Source organism: Triticum aestivum, chromosome 4A, assembly GCF_018294505.1.
Source record: "Triticum aestivum cultivar Chinese Spring chromosome 4A, IWGSC CS RefSeq v2.1, whole genome shotgun sequence".
In the NCBI taxonomy this organism is placed as follows: domain Eukaryota; kingdom Viridiplantae; phylum Streptophyta; class Magnoliopsida; order Poales; family Poaceae; genus Triticum; species Triticum aestivum.
The window spans coordinates 652,192,228-652,209,749 of NC_057803.1; the positions used below are offsets into that span (position 1 = coordinate 652,192,228).

At 43.1% G+C, this 17,522-nt stretch overlaps 1 protein-coding gene across 1 annotated transcript; it reads right to left on the bottom strand.

Moving 5' to 3' along the window:
- Window positions 1-15,023: 15,023 nt before the first annotated feature.
- On the bottom strand, window positions 15,024-17,522 carry LOC123084199 (uncharacterized). Its single transcript, XM_044505923.1, has 7 exons — window positions 17,454-17,522; window positions 17,252-17,365; window positions 16,853-17,137; window positions 16,504-16,764; window positions 16,201-16,244; window positions 15,809-15,980; window positions 15,024-15,284 (listed from the first exon to the last, which is right to left on the bottom strand). Exons 1-7 carry the CDS (start codon window positions 17,520-17,522, stop codon window positions 15,024-15,026), a joined length of 1,206 nt encoding a protein of 401 aa, XP_044361858.1.

Consider the following 17,522-nt stretch of genomic DNA (forward strand, 5'->3'; position numbering starts at 1 on the left):
GACATTTCTGGCCTATGTTCATAATTCAAATATTAAACTAGATTATTAATCACGGGTTGACTATCGGTGATGTACGTAGCTCCTCCTTTCATTCCCGAGTGCATTATTACACCAAATTGTCTAGCACACGGGAATGAAGGAGAACTTATCCAATATGAGCATTCAATAAGCAAAACCAAATCATAAAATAAGCAAAACCAAATCATAAAATAAAGTAGTATTCAAATTAGCATGCATTCAATAATTATAAGCAAAAGTACATCATCTCTTGGTCTCCGTACATCGTCGAATATTATCACTAATATAGCATCACTAATACAACTAGAACCATAGCGCCCGACGGGTATTGACGCGGGCGGTGGACACCCAAAGATAAGGAACCATCACAGGATCATAGCTCTAGTGAGATCCCTAAAGAACCTGCCAGGTATTGTCGAACCTGCCCTCCAATGCATCCATGTAGCGACGGACGTGCTCGTCCTCCTCGCTGACACGGTGACGTACCACCTCCGTGGTGTCTGGAAGCCTCGACACCGTCACTAGCCCACGCGACCGCCACCAAACAAGGATCAGGTCAACAACGGGCTGCCTCCTCACCAACCTACGTCCCCCGGAAGGTAGCACCTCCCAATACTAGCCCGGCGGAGCCCAGTCCCGAACATGGCCCTGATCAAGCAAGCCTCCACCGCCGAGTCGACGACGACGAGGATGCGGGATAGGCATCGCCGACATCGATGCGGGAACTACTTCTATATATAGTTAAATAAAGTAGTTTTATTAATTAAATCAACTAGCTAGTTCAACTACTAAACACTTACTATAAATAAATAAAGTAGTACTTACTAAAAACAAACTACTTCTATATATAGTAAAATAAAGTAGTTTATTAAATCAACTAGCTAGTTCAACTATATATGAAGCACTTACTATAAATAAAATAAAGTAGTACTTACTAAAAATAAACTAGTATTTTTCTAACTAATAATATTAAACACTTTCTCTTCTTATTTTTTTCCTTTTTCTAAATACTATGAACAAAAAAATCATTAAAATTCTATAAACAAAATTACAACAGAAAAAAATCATAAAGATTCTATGAACAGAAAAAAATCATAAAAATTTGACATATTCGATCTTTGCATATATATGAACACACAAACATGCATATTCATCAATAATATCACCTAAAAAATCTATTAACAGAAAAAAAATTACACAATATTAACAAATTAATTACACAATATGAAAAAAAAATATGTGAACTACACATCTAAGTTACTACACATCCAACAAAAAAATCTATGAACTACAAAAAAATCTAAAAAAATCTAACAAAATCTAACAAAATCTAAAAAAAAATCTACTAACAGAAAAAAAATCTAACATAATATGAACAAATTAATTACACAATCTAAATTACATAATATGAACTACATATCTAAATTACACCACATCTAATCTAACAAATAAATCTAACATAATATGAACAAAAAAAATCTACTAACAGAAAAAATATGAACTACATATCTAAATTACTACAAATCTACTAACAAAAAAATCTACTAACAAAAAAAATCTAAAGTAATTACACAATCTACTAACAAAAATATGAACCACATCTAATCTAAATTAATTACACAATCTAAATTACACAATATGAACTACATATCTAAATTACTACAAATCTAATCTAACAAATAAATCTATGAACTATACAAAAAAATCTAAAAAAATCTAACAAAAATAAAATAAAGTTGCTCACGACCGGCGACGGCGACGGCGAGGTGCAGCAGGGCGGGGCGGCGACGGCGTCAGGGCGGGCGGTGACGGCGTCGGGGCGGGACGGGGCGGTGACGACGAGGTGGCGGCAGGGGACGACGTCGGGGCGTCGGGAGAGATCGAAGTCGGGGCGGGGCGACAATGCTACTTATATAGCAGAGGCTTTGGTCCCGGTTCGTGCCGCAAACTGGGACCAATGCCCCCCTTTTGTCCCGGTTTGAGCCACCAACCGGGACCAAAGGCCTCTTTTCGGCAGCCCAAAGGGTGGGAAACGAAGACCTTTGGTCCTGGTTGGTGGCTCCAACCGGGACAAAAGGGGCGCATTGGTACCGGTTGATGGCACCAACCGGTACCAAAGAGGGGCATTGGTACCGGTTGACGCCACCAACCGGTACCAATGGACCCGTCTAATTTTTTATTTTCTACAGCTGTTTTTTAGTTGATTCTTTCTGCAGCTGTTTTTTTAGTCCCACCTCGCCAAGCGAGAGGCACTCGCAGCTGTTTATAAGCCCTGAGTGCAGAGACGATGAAGAAGAGGCTCAATGCTCACCTGCACATTGGTTAGCTTCAAGCCTTGAGGAATAGGGTAGACTGCACAGAGCTATGTGCAGTGCAGTTGACACTATTCCGAAAGGCTTGAAGCAAATTAACGAGCATTGCGCCTCTTTTTTATTTTTAATGACTTATTTTTAATAGTTGTGATTAACTTAACTAAAAAATGAGCATAGGTGCTTATTTTTAACGACTTATTACAACTCAAAAATAAAAAGAAAAAAATAAATATAGCAAAAAAAAACTATATAAAAAACTACTCAGAAATAAATAGAAGCAAAACTAGTTGTGATTAACTTTACTAAAAAGTGAGAATAGATGCTTATTTTTAATGACTTATTACAATTCAGAAATAAATAGAAGAAAAAATAGTTGTGATTAACTTAACTAAAAAATGAGCATATATGCTTATTTTTAATGACTTATTACAACTCAGAAATAAAAAGAAAAAAATAAATATAGCAGAAAAGAAAAAAAAACTATATAAAAAACTACTCAGAAATAAATAGAAGCAAAAATAGTTGTGATTAACTTTACTAAAAAAGTGAGCATAGATGCTTATTTTTAATGACTTATTACAATTCATAAATAAATAGAAGAAAAAATAGTGGTGATTAACTTAACTAAAAAATGAGCATAGATGCTTATTTTTAATGACTTATTACAACTCAGAAATAAAAAGAAAAAAATAAATATAGCAGAAAAGAAAAAAACTATACAAAAAACTACTCAGAAATAAATAGAAGCAAAAATAGTTGTGATTAACTTTACTAAAAAATGAGCATAGATGCTTATTTTTAATGACTTATTACAATTCAGAAATAAATAATAGAAAAAATAGTTGTGATTAACTTAACTAAAAAATGAGCATAGATGCTTATTTTTAATGACTTATTACAACTCAGAAATAAAAAGAAAAAAATAAATATAGCAGAAAAGAAAAAAACTATATAAAAAACTACTCAGAAATGAGCATAGATGCGCTTATAGAGAAAATTCAACCTAAATTCATAATAAATTTCTACTAACTTCAGAGAAATTCAATATGAATTAGGTTAAATTTCCTGTATAAGGGCATCTATTTTCATTTTGAGAGGAGCTCAACAAGGCAGAGAGGGAGTGGCTTATAAACCGGTCTGATTCCCCTTCGGTTGGCGAGGTGGGACTAAACTCTGACCGCAACGAGGACCAACCCTTTAGACCCGGTTGATGGCATGAACCGGGACTAAATGGCAGCCTTTGGTCCCGGTTCATGCCACTAACCGGGACCAATGGTGGTGGGCTAGGAGCGAGGACCATTGGTCCCGGTTTGTCCCACCAACCGGGACCAAAAGGTCCAGACGAACCGGGACCAATGGCCCACGTGGCCCGGCCGGCCCCCGGGGCTCACGAACCGGGTCCAATGCCCCCATTGGTCCCAGTTCTGGTTTGAACCGGGACTAAGGGCTGGACTGGCCTGGACCATTGGCCCCTTTTCTACTAGTGAATATTGGCATGGAACAATCAAAAATTATAGATACGACGGAGACGTATCAGACTATGTGATTGGACTACTCTATTGCTATGTGTGTATGACTATGTGATTTGGACAACTATATGTGCTATTTGTGTATGACTATGTGATTGAACTATTCTTTCTGTGTTTTGGACTACTACATGTAATTTGGATATGATTATGTGCCTCTATGTGAATCACAAAACAAAAAAAAGCAGTAGGTATTTGAAAACAACAGGTAGTGCAGCGCCCAAGGGCAAGGCGCCACACTACATAGTGCAGCGCCTTGCCCTTAGGCGCTGCACACAGACTTAGAAATTTTTTGGGTGCAAAACCTACTGGAATGCTTCTGTTGCTCTCTGGACTGGCATGTCAAGGTGTGCAGCGCCTAAGGGCAAGGCGCCACACTACACAGTGCAACGCCTTGCCCTTAGGTGCTGCGCACCTGGAACATGCCAGTCCAGAGAGCAACAGAAGCATTCCAGTAGCTTTTCCACCTAAAAATTTGCTAAGTCAGTGTGCAGCGCCTCAGGGCAAGGCGCTGCACTATACTGTGCAGCGCCCAGCTGTTGGGCGCTGCACAGTAGAATGCAGCGCCTTTCCCTTAGGTGCTGCACACTGACTTAGCAAATTTTGGGGTGGAAAAGCTACTGGAAAGCTTCTGGTGCTCTCTGGACTGGCATGTCCAGGTGTGCAGCGCCTAAGGGCAAGGCGCTGCACTATGTAGTGTGGCGCCTTGCCCTTAGGCGCTCCACACCTAGACATTTATTAGGCTGCACCAACTCCCTCCCACCCATCCCCACCCCACACCCCCCACCCTCCACACAAACCCGAAGCTCAGTTCCACCCCTCTGCCCTCCTCTCTCCCCCTCTCAAATCCTTCTCATATCCGGAGTATTTGATCGTGGATTTCGAAGCCAACCCCTCCCTTAAGGTAATCTCCTCCAATCCCCTCGTTTTCATCCATAGAAATTGTCACATTTGCTCAAATCTTGCTAGTTTGGGGAAACCCTAGTTTTTGCTTGGATTTGGAAATTTGTGTTGAATCATGTTAGGTTTCTTTGCTAATTTGGTATGGTTAGGCTTTCATAGTATGCTAGGGTTAGGGTTATGTGTGTTTGATGTTGGTGTTAGGGTTATGCTATGGTTAGAGTTGTGGTTATTGTTAAGTGGGGCTTAGGGTTAACCAATAATTCTCGGTTTTGTAGGCATGGCTTCTTCCATTTCCATGACGAGGCCACCGTGTGCTAACCAAGAAGACATGCCGAACAAGTGGGAGGATGCATCTTTGGACAAGGTGAAGGAGAAAGATGTAAACATCCCGCCATGTTGGTGTGGAGATGTTTGCAAGGTGAAGGTGTCCACCGACCGAAAGAAAGCATGGACAGAAGGGCGGAGATATTTTGTATGCTCGAACTATGATTATGATTGTGCACTTCCAACTAACGCCTATGACCAACCACCGGTAAGCTCGAGAAGTAAAATGTTACTCTCAAATGTGTGTCAACACTAACAACAAATTTTTATGCAGGCACCGCCTCCTCTATGCAAGTACTTCACGTGGATAGATCTTGAAGTGCCAGAAGATGTCAAAAAGGACCAATACCAATATTGTCTTAGGCGGCAACGGCGGTTCGAAGAATCGTTTCGAAGAGGCTTGGAGGAAGAGCATCGTCAGAAGGAGAGGATGGAGCGGAAGAAACGAGAGGAGGATAGGGCACGCCAAGCGAAACTTGCTCATGAGGAGGAGAGGGCAAGAAAGCTTGCAAAGGCTCGTGAGGCGCAAGAGGAGGACTCGACACGTGACAAGAAGGGGAAATGGCCTCGCTCTACTCAGTAGGGACTTCGCTTCGGTGCACTCGTCATCAACTATCTTCTAATGAATGTGTCGTGAACTTGTGAGGGCATTGTTGGGGAACGTAGTAATTTCAAAAAAAATCCTACGCACACACAAGATCATGGTGATGCATAGCAACGAGAGGGGGAGTGTATCTTCATACCCTTGAAGATCGCTAAGCGGAAGCGTTTATCAACGCGGTTGATGTAGTCGTACGTCTTCACGATCCGACCGATCCAAGTACCGAATGCACGGCACCTCTGAGTTCTGCACACATTCAGCTCGATGACGTCCTCGCCTTCTCGATCCAGCAAGACAGGCGAAGTAGTAGATGAGTTCTGGCAGCACGACGGCGTGGTGACGGTGTTGGTCAAGAACAATCTCCGCAGGGCTTCGCCTAAGCACTACGGAAACTATGACGGAGGATAAACTAGAGGGGACGGGGTTGCCGGCACACGGCTTGGTGTTTCTTGATCTATCTCTGGTGCTAGACCTGCCCCTCTATTTATATGTTGAGCCTTGGGGCCAAAACTTGGAGTAAAAGCCTCCACAAAGTCGGTTTCACCCGAAAGGCAAGAGTCCTTCTCGGACTCCAGGGCCAGACGCCAGGGTTCCCGGCGTCTGGACCCAAACGCCAGGGACCCTGGCGTCTGGCCCCTGGACTCCGCAAAACTTCCTTTTGCGCTTTCCAAAAACCTTGTGGGCTTTCCCCTTTGGCCCAAATAACATGTTCTCATACCCAAACATTTCGGGAAACATCCGGAACCCCTTCCGGTGAATTCTGGAACTCTTTCGGAGATCAAACACTATTATCCCATATATCAAACTTTATCTCCGGACCATTCCGGAGTTCCTTGTCATGTCCATGATCTCATCCGGGACTCCGAACAACATTCGGTTACCAACATACATAACTCATATAATACTATATCGTCAACGAAACGTTAAGCATGCGGGCCCTACGAGTTCGAGAACTATGTAGACATGACCTAGAACTTGTTTCCGGTCAATAACCAATAGCGGGACCTGGATGCCCATATTGGCTCCCACATATTCTACGAAGATCTTTATCGGTCAAACCGCATAACAACATACATTGTTCCCTTTGTCATCAGTATGTTACTTGCCCGAGATTTGATCGTCGGTATCCAATACCTAGTTCAATCTCGTTACCGGCAAGTCTCTTTACTCGTTACATAATGCATCATTCCGTAACTAACTCATTAGCTACATTGCTTGCAAGGCTTATAGTGATGTGCATTACCGAGAGGGCCCAGAGATACCTCTCCGACAATCAGAGTGACAAAACCAAATCTCGAAATACGCCAACCCAACATGTACCTTCGGAGACACCTGTAGTACTCCTTTATAATCACCCAGTTACGTTGTGACGTTTGGTAGCACCCAAAGTGTTCCTCCGGTAAACGGGAGTTGCATAATCTCATAGTTACAGGAACATGTATAAGTCATGAAGAAAGCAATAGCAATATACTAAACGATCAAGTGCTAGGCTAACGGAATGGGTCATGTCAATCACATCATTCTCCTAATGATGTGATCCCATTAATCAAATGACAACACATGTCTATGGTTAGGAAACATAACCATCTTTGATTAATGAGCTAGTCAAGTAGAGGCATACTAGTGACGTTATGTTGGTCTATGTATTCGCACATGTATTATGTTTCCGGTTAATACAATTCTAGCATGAATAATAAACATTTATCATGATATGAGGAAATAAATAATAACTTTATTATTGCCTCTAGGGCATATTTCCTTCAGTCTCCCACTTGCACTAGAGTCAATATCTAGATTAAATAGTAATGATTCTAACACCCATGGAGTCTTGGTGCTGATCATGTTTTGCTCGTGAGAGAGGCTTAGTCAATGGTTCTGCAACATTCAGATCCGTATGTATCTTGCAAATCTCTATGTCTCCCACCTGGACTTGGTCCCGGATGGAATTGAAGCGTCTCTTGATGTGCTTGGTCCTCTTGTGAAATCTGGATTCCTTTGCCAAGGCAATTGCACCAGTATTGTCACAGAAGATCTTCATTGGTCCCGATGCACTAGGTATGACACCTAGGTCGGAAATGAACTCTTTCATCCAGACTCCTTCATTTGCTGCTTCCGAAGCAGCTATGTACTCCGCTTCACATGTAGATCCCGCCACGACGCTTTGTTTAGAACTGCACCAACTTACAGCTCCACCGTTTAATAAAAACACGTATCCGGTTTGCGATTTAGAATCGTCCGGATCAGTGTTAAAGCTTGCATCGACGTAACCATTTACGACTAGCTCTTTGTCACCTCCATATATGAGAAACATATCCTTAGTCCTTTTCAGGTATTTCAGGATGTTCTTGACCGCTGTCCAGTGATCCACTCCTGGATTACTTTGGTACATTCCTGCCAAGCTTATTGCTAAGCATACGTCAGGTCTGGTACACAGCATTGCATACATGATAGAGCCTATGGCTGAAGCATAGGGAACATCTTTCATTTTCTCTCTATCTTCTGCTGTGGTCGGGCATTGAGTCTGACTCAACTTCACACCTTGTAGCACGGGCAAGAACCCTTTCTTTTCCTGATCCATTTTGAACTTTTTCAAAATTTTATCAAGGTATGTGCTTTGTGAAAGTCCTATTAAGCGTCTTGATCTATCTCTATAAATCTTGATGCCTAATATGTAAGTAGCTTCACCGAGGTCTTTCATTGAAAAACTTTTATTCAAGTATCCCTTTATGCTATCCAGAAATTCTATATCATTTCCAATTAATAATATGTCATCTACATATAATATCAGAAATGCTATAGAGCTCCCACTCACTTTCTTGTAAATACAGGCTTCTCCAAAAGTCTGTATAAAACCATATGCTTTGATCACACTATGAAAGCGTTTATTCCAACTCCGAGATGCTTGCACCAGTCCATAAATGGATCGCTGGAGCTTGCACACTTTGTTAGCACCTTTTGGATTAACAAAACCTTCTGGCTGCATCATATACAACTCTTCTTCCAGAAATCCATTCAAGAATGCAGTTTTGACACCCATTTGCCAAATTTCATAATCATAAAATGCAGCAATTGCTAACATGATTCGGACAGACTTAAGCATCGCTACGGGTGAGAAAGTCTCATCGTAGTCAACCCCTTGAACTTGTCGAAAACCTTTCGCAACAAGTCGAGCTTTATAGACAGTTATATTACCATCAGCGTCAGTCTTCTTCTTAAAGATCCATTTATTTTCAATGGCTTGCCGATCATCGGGCAAGTCAACCAAAGTCCATACTTTGTTCTCATACATGGATCCCATCTCAGATTTCATGGCCTCTAGCCATTTTGCGGAATCTGGGCTCATCATCGCTTCCTCATAGTCCGTAGGTTCATCATGGTCAAGTAACATGACTTCCAGAATAGGATTACCGTACCACTCTGGTGCGGATCTTACTCTGGTAGACCTACGAGGTTCAGTAGAAACTGGATCTGAAGTTTCATGATCATTATCATTAGCTTCCTCACTAATTGGTGTAGTTGTCACAGGAACCGGTTCTTGTGATGAACTACTTTCCAATAAGGGAGCAGGTACAGTTACCTCATCAAGTTCTACTTTCCTCCCAGTCACTTCTTTTCGAGAGAAACTCCTTCTCTAGAAAGGATCCGAATTTAGCAACGAAAATCTTGCCCTCAGATCTGTGATAGAAGGTGTACCCAACAGTTTCTTTTGGGTATCCTATGAAGACACATTTCTCCGATTTGGGTTCGAGCTTATCTGGTTGAAGTTTCTTCACATAAGCGTCGCAGCCCCAAACTTTAAGAAACGACAACTTTGGTTTCTTGCCAAACCACAGTTCATGAGGCGTCATCTCAACGGATTTTGATGGTGCCCTATTTAACGTGAATGCGGCCGTCTCTAAAGCATAACCCCAAAATGATAGCGGTAAATCAGTAAGAGTAATCATAGATCGCACCATATCTAGTAAAGTACGATTACGACGTTCGGACACACCATTTCTTTGTGGTGTTCCAGGTGGCATGAGTTGCGAAACTATTCCGCATTGTTTCAAATGTAAACCAAACTCGTAACTCAAATATTCTCCTCCATGATCAGATCGTAGAAATTTAATTTTCTTGTTACGATGATTTTCCACTTCACTCTGAAATTCTTTGAACTTTTCAAAAGTTTCAGACTTGTGTTTCGTTAAGTAGATATACCCATATCTGCTCAAATCATCCGTGAAGGTGAGAAAATAACGATATCCGCCGCGAGCCTCAACATTCATTGGACCACAAACATCAGTATGTATGATTTCCAACAAATAAGTTGCTCGCTCCATAGTTCCGGAGAACGGCGTTTTAGTCATCTTGCCCATGAGGCACTGTTCGCAAGTACCAAGTGATTCATAATCAAGTGATTCCAAAAGCCCATCGGTATGGAGTTTCTTCATGTGCTTCACACCGACATGACCCAAACGGCAGTGCCACAAATAAGTTGCACTATCATTATCAACTTTGCATCTTTTGGTTTCAACACTATGAATATGTGTATCACTACTATCGAGATTTAATAAAAATAGACCACTCTTCAAGGGTGCATGACCATAAAAGATATTACTCATATAAATAGAACAACCATTATTCTCTGACTTAAATGAATAACCGTCTCGCATCAAACAAGATCCAGATATAATGTTCATGCTCAACGCTGGCACCAAATAACAATTATTTAGGTCTAAAACTAATCCCGATGGTAAATGTAGAGGTAGCGTGCCGACCGCGATCACATCGACTTTGGAACCATTTCCCACGCGCATCGTCACCTCGTCCTTAGCCAATCTTCACTTAATCCGTAGTCCCTGTTTCGAGTTGCAAATATTAGCAACAGAACTAGTATCAAATACCCAGGTACTACTGCGAGCATTAGTAAGGTACACATCAATAACATGTATATCACGTATACCTTTGTTCACTTTGCCATCCTTCTTATCCGCCAAATACTTGGGGCAGTTCCGCTTCCAGTGTCCAGTCTGCTTGTAGTAGAAGCACTCAGTCTCAGGCTTAGGTCCAGACTTGGGTTTCTTCTCTTGAGCAGCAACTTGTTTGCTGTTCTTCTTGAAGTTCCCCTTCTTCTTCCCTTTGCCCTTTTTCTTGAAACTGGTGGTCTTGTTAACCATCAACACTTGATGCTCCTTTTTGATTTCTACCTCCGCGGCTTTTAGCATTGCGAAGAGCTCGGGAATAGTCTTGTCCATCCCTTGCATATTATAGTTCATCATGAAGCTCTTGTAGCTTGGTGGCAGTGATTGAAGAATTCTGTCAATGACACTATCATCAGGAAGATTAACTCCCAGTTGAATCAAGTGATTATTATAACCAGACATTTTGAGTATGTTTTCACTGACAGAACTATTCTCCTCCATCTTGCAGCTATAGAACTTATTGGAGACTTCATATCTCTCAATCCGGGCATTTGCTTGAAATATTAACTTCAACTCCTGGAACATCTCATATGCTCCATGACATTCAAAACATCGTTGAAGACACGGTTCTAAGCCGTAAAGCATGGCACACTGAACTATCGAGTAGTCATCAGCTTTGCTCTGCCAGACGTTCTTAACGTCGTCAGTTGCATCAGTAGCAGGCCGGGCACCCAGCGGTGCTTACAGGACGTAATTCTTCTGTGCAGCAATGAGGATAATCCTCAGGTTACGGATCCAGTCCGTGTAATTGCTACCATCATCTTTCAACTTTGCTTTCTCAAGGAATGCATTAAAATTCAACGGAACAACAACACGAGCCATCTATCTACAACAAACATAGACAAGCAAAATACTATCAGGTACTAAGTTCATGATAAATTTAAGTTCAATTAATCATATTACTTAAGACTCCCACTTAGATAGACATCCCTCTAATCCTCTAAGTGATTACGTGATCCATATCAACTACACCATGTCCGACCGTCACGTGAGATGGAGTAGTTTCAACGGTGAACATCAATATGTTGATCATATCTACTATATGATTCACGCTCGACCTTTCGGTCTCCATGTTCCGAGGACATATCTGTTATATGCTAGGCTCGTCAAGTTTAACCTGAGTATTCCGCGTGTGCAACTGTTTTGCACCCGTTGTATTTGAACGTAGAGCCTATCACACCCGATCATCATGTGGTGTCTCAGCACGAAGGACTTTCGCAATGGTGCATACTCAGGAAGAACACTTCTTGATAATTTAGTGAGAGATCATCTTAAAATGCTACCGTCAATCAAAGCAAGATAAGATGCATAAAGGATAAACATCACATGCAATCAATATAAGTGATATGATATGGCCATCATCATCTTGTGCTTGGGATCTCCATCTTCGAAGCATCATCGTGATCACCATCGTCACCGGCGCGACACCTTGATCTCCATCGTAGCATCGTTGTCGTTACGCCATCTATTGCTTCTACGACTATCGCTACCGGTTAGTGATAAAGTAAAGCAATTACAGGGCGTTTGCATTTCATACAATAAAGCGACAACCATATGGCTCCTGCCAGTTGCCAATAACTTTGGTTACAAAACATGATCATCTCATACAATAAAATATAGTATCACATCTTGACCATATCACATCACAACATGCCCTGCAAAAACAAGTTAGACGTCCTCTACTTTGTTGTTGCAAATTTTACGTGGCTGCTACGGGCTTAGCAAGAACCGTTCTTACCTACGCATCAAAACCACAACGATAGTTCGTCAAGTTAGTGCTGTTTTAACCTTCGCAAGGACCGGGCGTAGCCACACTCGGTTCAACTAAAGTTGGAGAAACAGACACCCGCTAGTCACCTGTGTGCAAAGCACGGCGGTGAAACCAGTCTCGCGTAAGCGTACGCGTAATGTCGGTCCGGGCCGCTTCATCCAACAATACCGCCGAACCAAAGTATGACATGCTGGTAAGCAGTATGACTTGTATCGCCCACAACTCACTTGTGTTCTACTCGTGCATATAACATCAACGCATAAAACCTAGGCTCGGATGCCACTATTGGGGAACGTAGTAATTTCAAAAAAATTCCTACGCACACACAAGATCATGGTGATGCATAGCAACGAGAGGGGGAGTGTATCTTCATACCCTTGAAGATCGCTAAGCGGAAGCATTTATCAACGCGATTGATGTAGTCGTACGTCTTCACGATCCGACCGATCCAAGTACCGAACACACGACACCTCCGAGTTCTGCACACGTTTAGCTCGATGACGTCCTCGCCTTCTCGATCCAGCAAGACGGGCAAAGTAGTAGATGAGTTCCGGCGGTACGACGGTGTGGTGACGGTGTTGGTGAAGAACAATCTCCGCAGGGCTTCGCCTAAGCACTACGGAAACTATGACGGAGGATAAACTAGAGGGGACGGGGTTGCCGGCACATGGCTTGGTGTTTCTTGATCTCTCTTTGGTGCTAGCCCTGCCCCTCTATTTATATGTTGAGCCTTGGGGTCGAAACTTGGAGTAAAAGCCTCGACAAAGTCGGTTTCACCCGAAAGGCAAGAGTCCTTCTCGGACTCCAGGGCCAGACGCCAGGGTTCCCGGCGTCTGGACCTAGACGCCAGGGACCCTGGCATCTGGCCCCTAGACTCCGCAAAACTTCCTTTTGCGCTTTCCAAAAACCCTGTGGGCTTTCCCCTTTGGCCCAAATAACGTGTTCTCGTACCCAAACATTTCGGGAAACATCCGGAACCCCTTCCGGTGAATTTCGGAACTCTTCCGGAGATCAAACACTATTATCCCATATATTAAACTTTATCTCCGGACCATTTCGGAGTTCCTCGTCATGTCCATGATCTCATCCGGGACTCCGAACAACATTCGGTTACCAACATACATAACTCATATAATACTATATCATCAACGAAACGTTAAGCGTGCGGACCCTACGGGTTCGAGAACTATGTAGACATGACCTAGAACTTGTTTCCGGTCAATAACCAATAGCGGGACCTGAATGCCCATATTGGCTCCCACATATTCTACGAAGATCTTTATCGGTCAAACCGCATAACAACATACGTTGTTCCCTTTGTCATCGGTATGTTACTTGCCCAAGATTCGATCGTCGGTATCCAATACCTAGTTCAATCTCGTTACCGGCAAGTCTCTTTACTCGTTACGTAATGCATAATTCCGTAACTAACTCATTAGCTACATTGCTTGCAAGGCTTATAGTGATGTGCATTACCGAGAGGGCCCAGAGATACCTCTCCGACAATCGGAGTGACAAAACATAATCTCGAAATACGCCAATCCAACATGTACCTTCGGAGACACCTGTAGTACTCCTTTATAATCACCCAGTTACGTTGTGACGTTTGGTAGCACCCAAAGTGTTCCTCCGGTAAACGGGAGTTGCATAATCTCATAGTTACAGGAACATGTATAAGTCATGAAGAAAGCAATAGCAATATACTAAACGATCAAGTGCTAGGCTAACGGAATGGGTCATGTCAATCACATCATTCTCCTAATGATGTGATCCCATTAATCAAATGACAACACATGTCTATGGTTAGGAAACATAACCATCTTTGATTGATGAGCTAGTCAAGTAGAGGCATACTAGTGACGTTATGTTGGTTTATGTATTCACACATGTATTATGTTTCCGGTTAATACAATTCTAGCATGAATAATAAACATTTATCATGATATGAGGAAATAAACAATAACTTTATTATTGCCTCTAGGGCATATTTCCTTCAGGCATGTGAGATGTTGGTGAACTATCTTCTAGGGCAAGCTGCCATTTGTCATTTGTAATGAATGTGTCGTGAACCATGTCGTAGTAGTGTTTGAATTGTCTTAAGTTATGAACTCGTCGGCATAAAATTTGTGTTTGTTCAAATTGCTGTGATGCTGCAGTCATTGTAAGTATTATGGATGGTCAGTGCTGCAAGCCTTCTGTGGCTCTCTTGATAGCCATGGCCAGATGAGCAGCGCCTATGGGAAGGGCGATGCACTGTACAGTGCAGCGCCTAAGCATTGGGCGCCACACAGTACAGTGTAGCACCTAACTGATGGGCGCTGCAGTGCTGCTAAAAGCTAAATTGCAGAAACAGAGGCCATTTTGGCCTCATGCAGCAGCACTCACATAACTTGAACATCACTAAAAGTACTGTAAACTACACATACTAAACAAAGAGAACTAATAACTTGAACATCACATCATTTAAGACAATTCAACATTACTTCAAGTTCACAAACACAAATACCACACTAGTAAGAGTTCACCAACATATAACATAACCTCACAAGTTCATCAACCTAATGAAACGGCTACAAGAGAGCACTTCCATAGTAACATGAACAAGCACTAATGCCTTCCGCGCGTGTTCTTGGTGCCACGCCTGCAGGCAATCTTGTTCTTCCTGGAAGGACGAGCCTCCTCTTCCTGCACTTCCTCCTCCGCCTCTGCCTCATCATCCAAGCTAGCCATCCGCGAGGTCCCTACGACCACCTTTGGGTTGCCTCTGTTGTCATAGTTGTTGGGCGTATACCGGACTCTGGGCTGCCTAGGCTTGAACACATATGCGGACCGAGCTTGAGCGTCCGCCAAAGTCATGTCATCATCAAGCTCATGGCCCTATCACACAATCAAACAATATGGTGAAGGTCGGTGTCATAATCAAGTGAGAATCACATCTAAAGGATTAGTCATACCTCTTGGGCGGCCGCACCCTCATCATCCAGATAAGCATATGAGGAACTCACATCGTCCCCCTGACGGTGAGATGAGGGGTCTGATGGTGTACGAGACCTAGAGGCAGATGGTTCATCATATTCAGTATCATGGCAACCGAGAAGATTCGATAACCGCCTTAACTTCTTGGCCTGACGCTGTAACATGAACAAGTGTGTAAGATATCAAACTCTGCAACATAGACTGGCTCTCATAGTGAATGCGATATGTACCTTGTGGAATGCTCATAGTGAACCATCATCATTGCCGTTTCCAACCGGCGTCTTCTCCAGAATAGACTGGCTCTCATCAGCTGCTTTCTTGATCTCGGTGCACTGTGGATGAGAAAGAATGAATATGTTAGCCATTCAAACATGTGTAATACGGTCAATGGGAAAGTAAAGAAGGGAACACTTTACCACATAGTTAATCACCGGAACAACAGGGACTCCTTGCCCTTGCCTAACATCTCTGTTGTACTTCCCCTTTGCTAGATCCTCAAAGTTTACGGGTTCTTCAAGAATATCCTCATTATATGCCGGTGGGCATATTTCAACTCGAGTAGTTTCAATAAACCATCGTACGTAGTTATCAAAAGCAAGTGGGTTGTGCTCACGAAGCGGGGCGCGTGCAGTGCTACGAGCTTGCTCCACACAAAGCTGGAAGCGGGTAACATACGGAGCATGATGCTTGTCCCAATCCTTTATCTTCCGCTGCCTTCTCCTGTCCAACCTGCGTGGTACAAAACCAAACATTAGCACAATCAAAAGGAGTCCCGATGCTTAGTCAATACACAGACATGCTCTCTTACCTATGAAGTGCTTTGTCCGTGTCCACCCAATCCGGCGGGTGAGGCTGGAACAGACCAAACTGACGATACACGCGATGTGGAAAATGAAACTCAACCGCCCAGTTGCATATCAGTGGGCACCGCATAAGCCGGAGATCCTTATCCCGCAAGCACATCGGGTTGAGGCGGAACTCCTCGGTGTACCCCAACCTCTCACTCGCGCCATATGGCTGCCATACCACCTATGAAATAGGGCAACAATGCAAATTTGATGACTATTTTTCAAGCAAGCATGAGAAAGGACTGAAGTAATGACCTCCTTACCTGCTCAGGCGTAATCGTGTCCAACTCGGCAATGTACTTTTGGTACATGAGATTGACATTGTTCGTCATCTCAGAAACCACATCCCACTTGTAAGCCCAAGTGGGGCGCCGTAATTCGTCATGTTCATCTTCATACCAAGGATTAAACCTGATGCTATTCGGGCGTCCAACAGGCAGACGCTCCCAGCTCCATACAGAAAGTAGAAGCAGATTACCACCAATGCCTGCACTATCTGTGATCCTGCAACACGAATCGTCCGGCTGCATATGAAAGAAAAACAATGTTAACTTGACAGCAAGCTTGCATTGCTAATGAAGAAATGAGTTGATCACAAAACAGGCCAACTACCTGTCGGTACAAGTAGGCAAGAGTTGCTGAACCCCAGCTCCATTTGCTATCGAAGACGGGCAACACCTTCAGCCACATCCATGGAGCGTTCTTGCCAGTGTAGTCAGGAAACAAAGTCCTCGACACAACGTACCACATATACACACGAGCATGTGTCTGGATCACATCATCAGTGGCATCTGGAGGGCACGTCCCCAAGTTATTTTGAATCCACGTGAAAGCAGCTCCGGCTGCTTTCCTTTCCCTCTTCTTCTTCTCTTCTCCCTCCTCTACATCAGCCTCAACCTCGGTAGGAGCCATACCGATAAGAGCAATCATCTGCTCGCGTGTCTCCGGCCTCCACCGATCAACAAGAGCGGACAACAGTGGAGGGTTCAGATTCGGCGTGGACCGGCTGACCAACAGAATCCACGGGAGTAGTCCTGCCTGCTTGATGTACGGTGTGTACCGCTCATCGTAAGGCATGGCAGGACCAGAGACCCCGTGATACCGAATCTTCAGAGGTTCAAGCTTCTGCAAAAAACAAGTAATGACAAATCTTAGGGCATGTAAATTTCAACTAAAGGAAAATTTGCAAAATATTTAGATTACTCATTATTACCTTCTCCTTCTCACGCATCATGTAGGCCCGGTGTTGCACGTCGTAGACATCGTCCAGAAGCCAAACCAT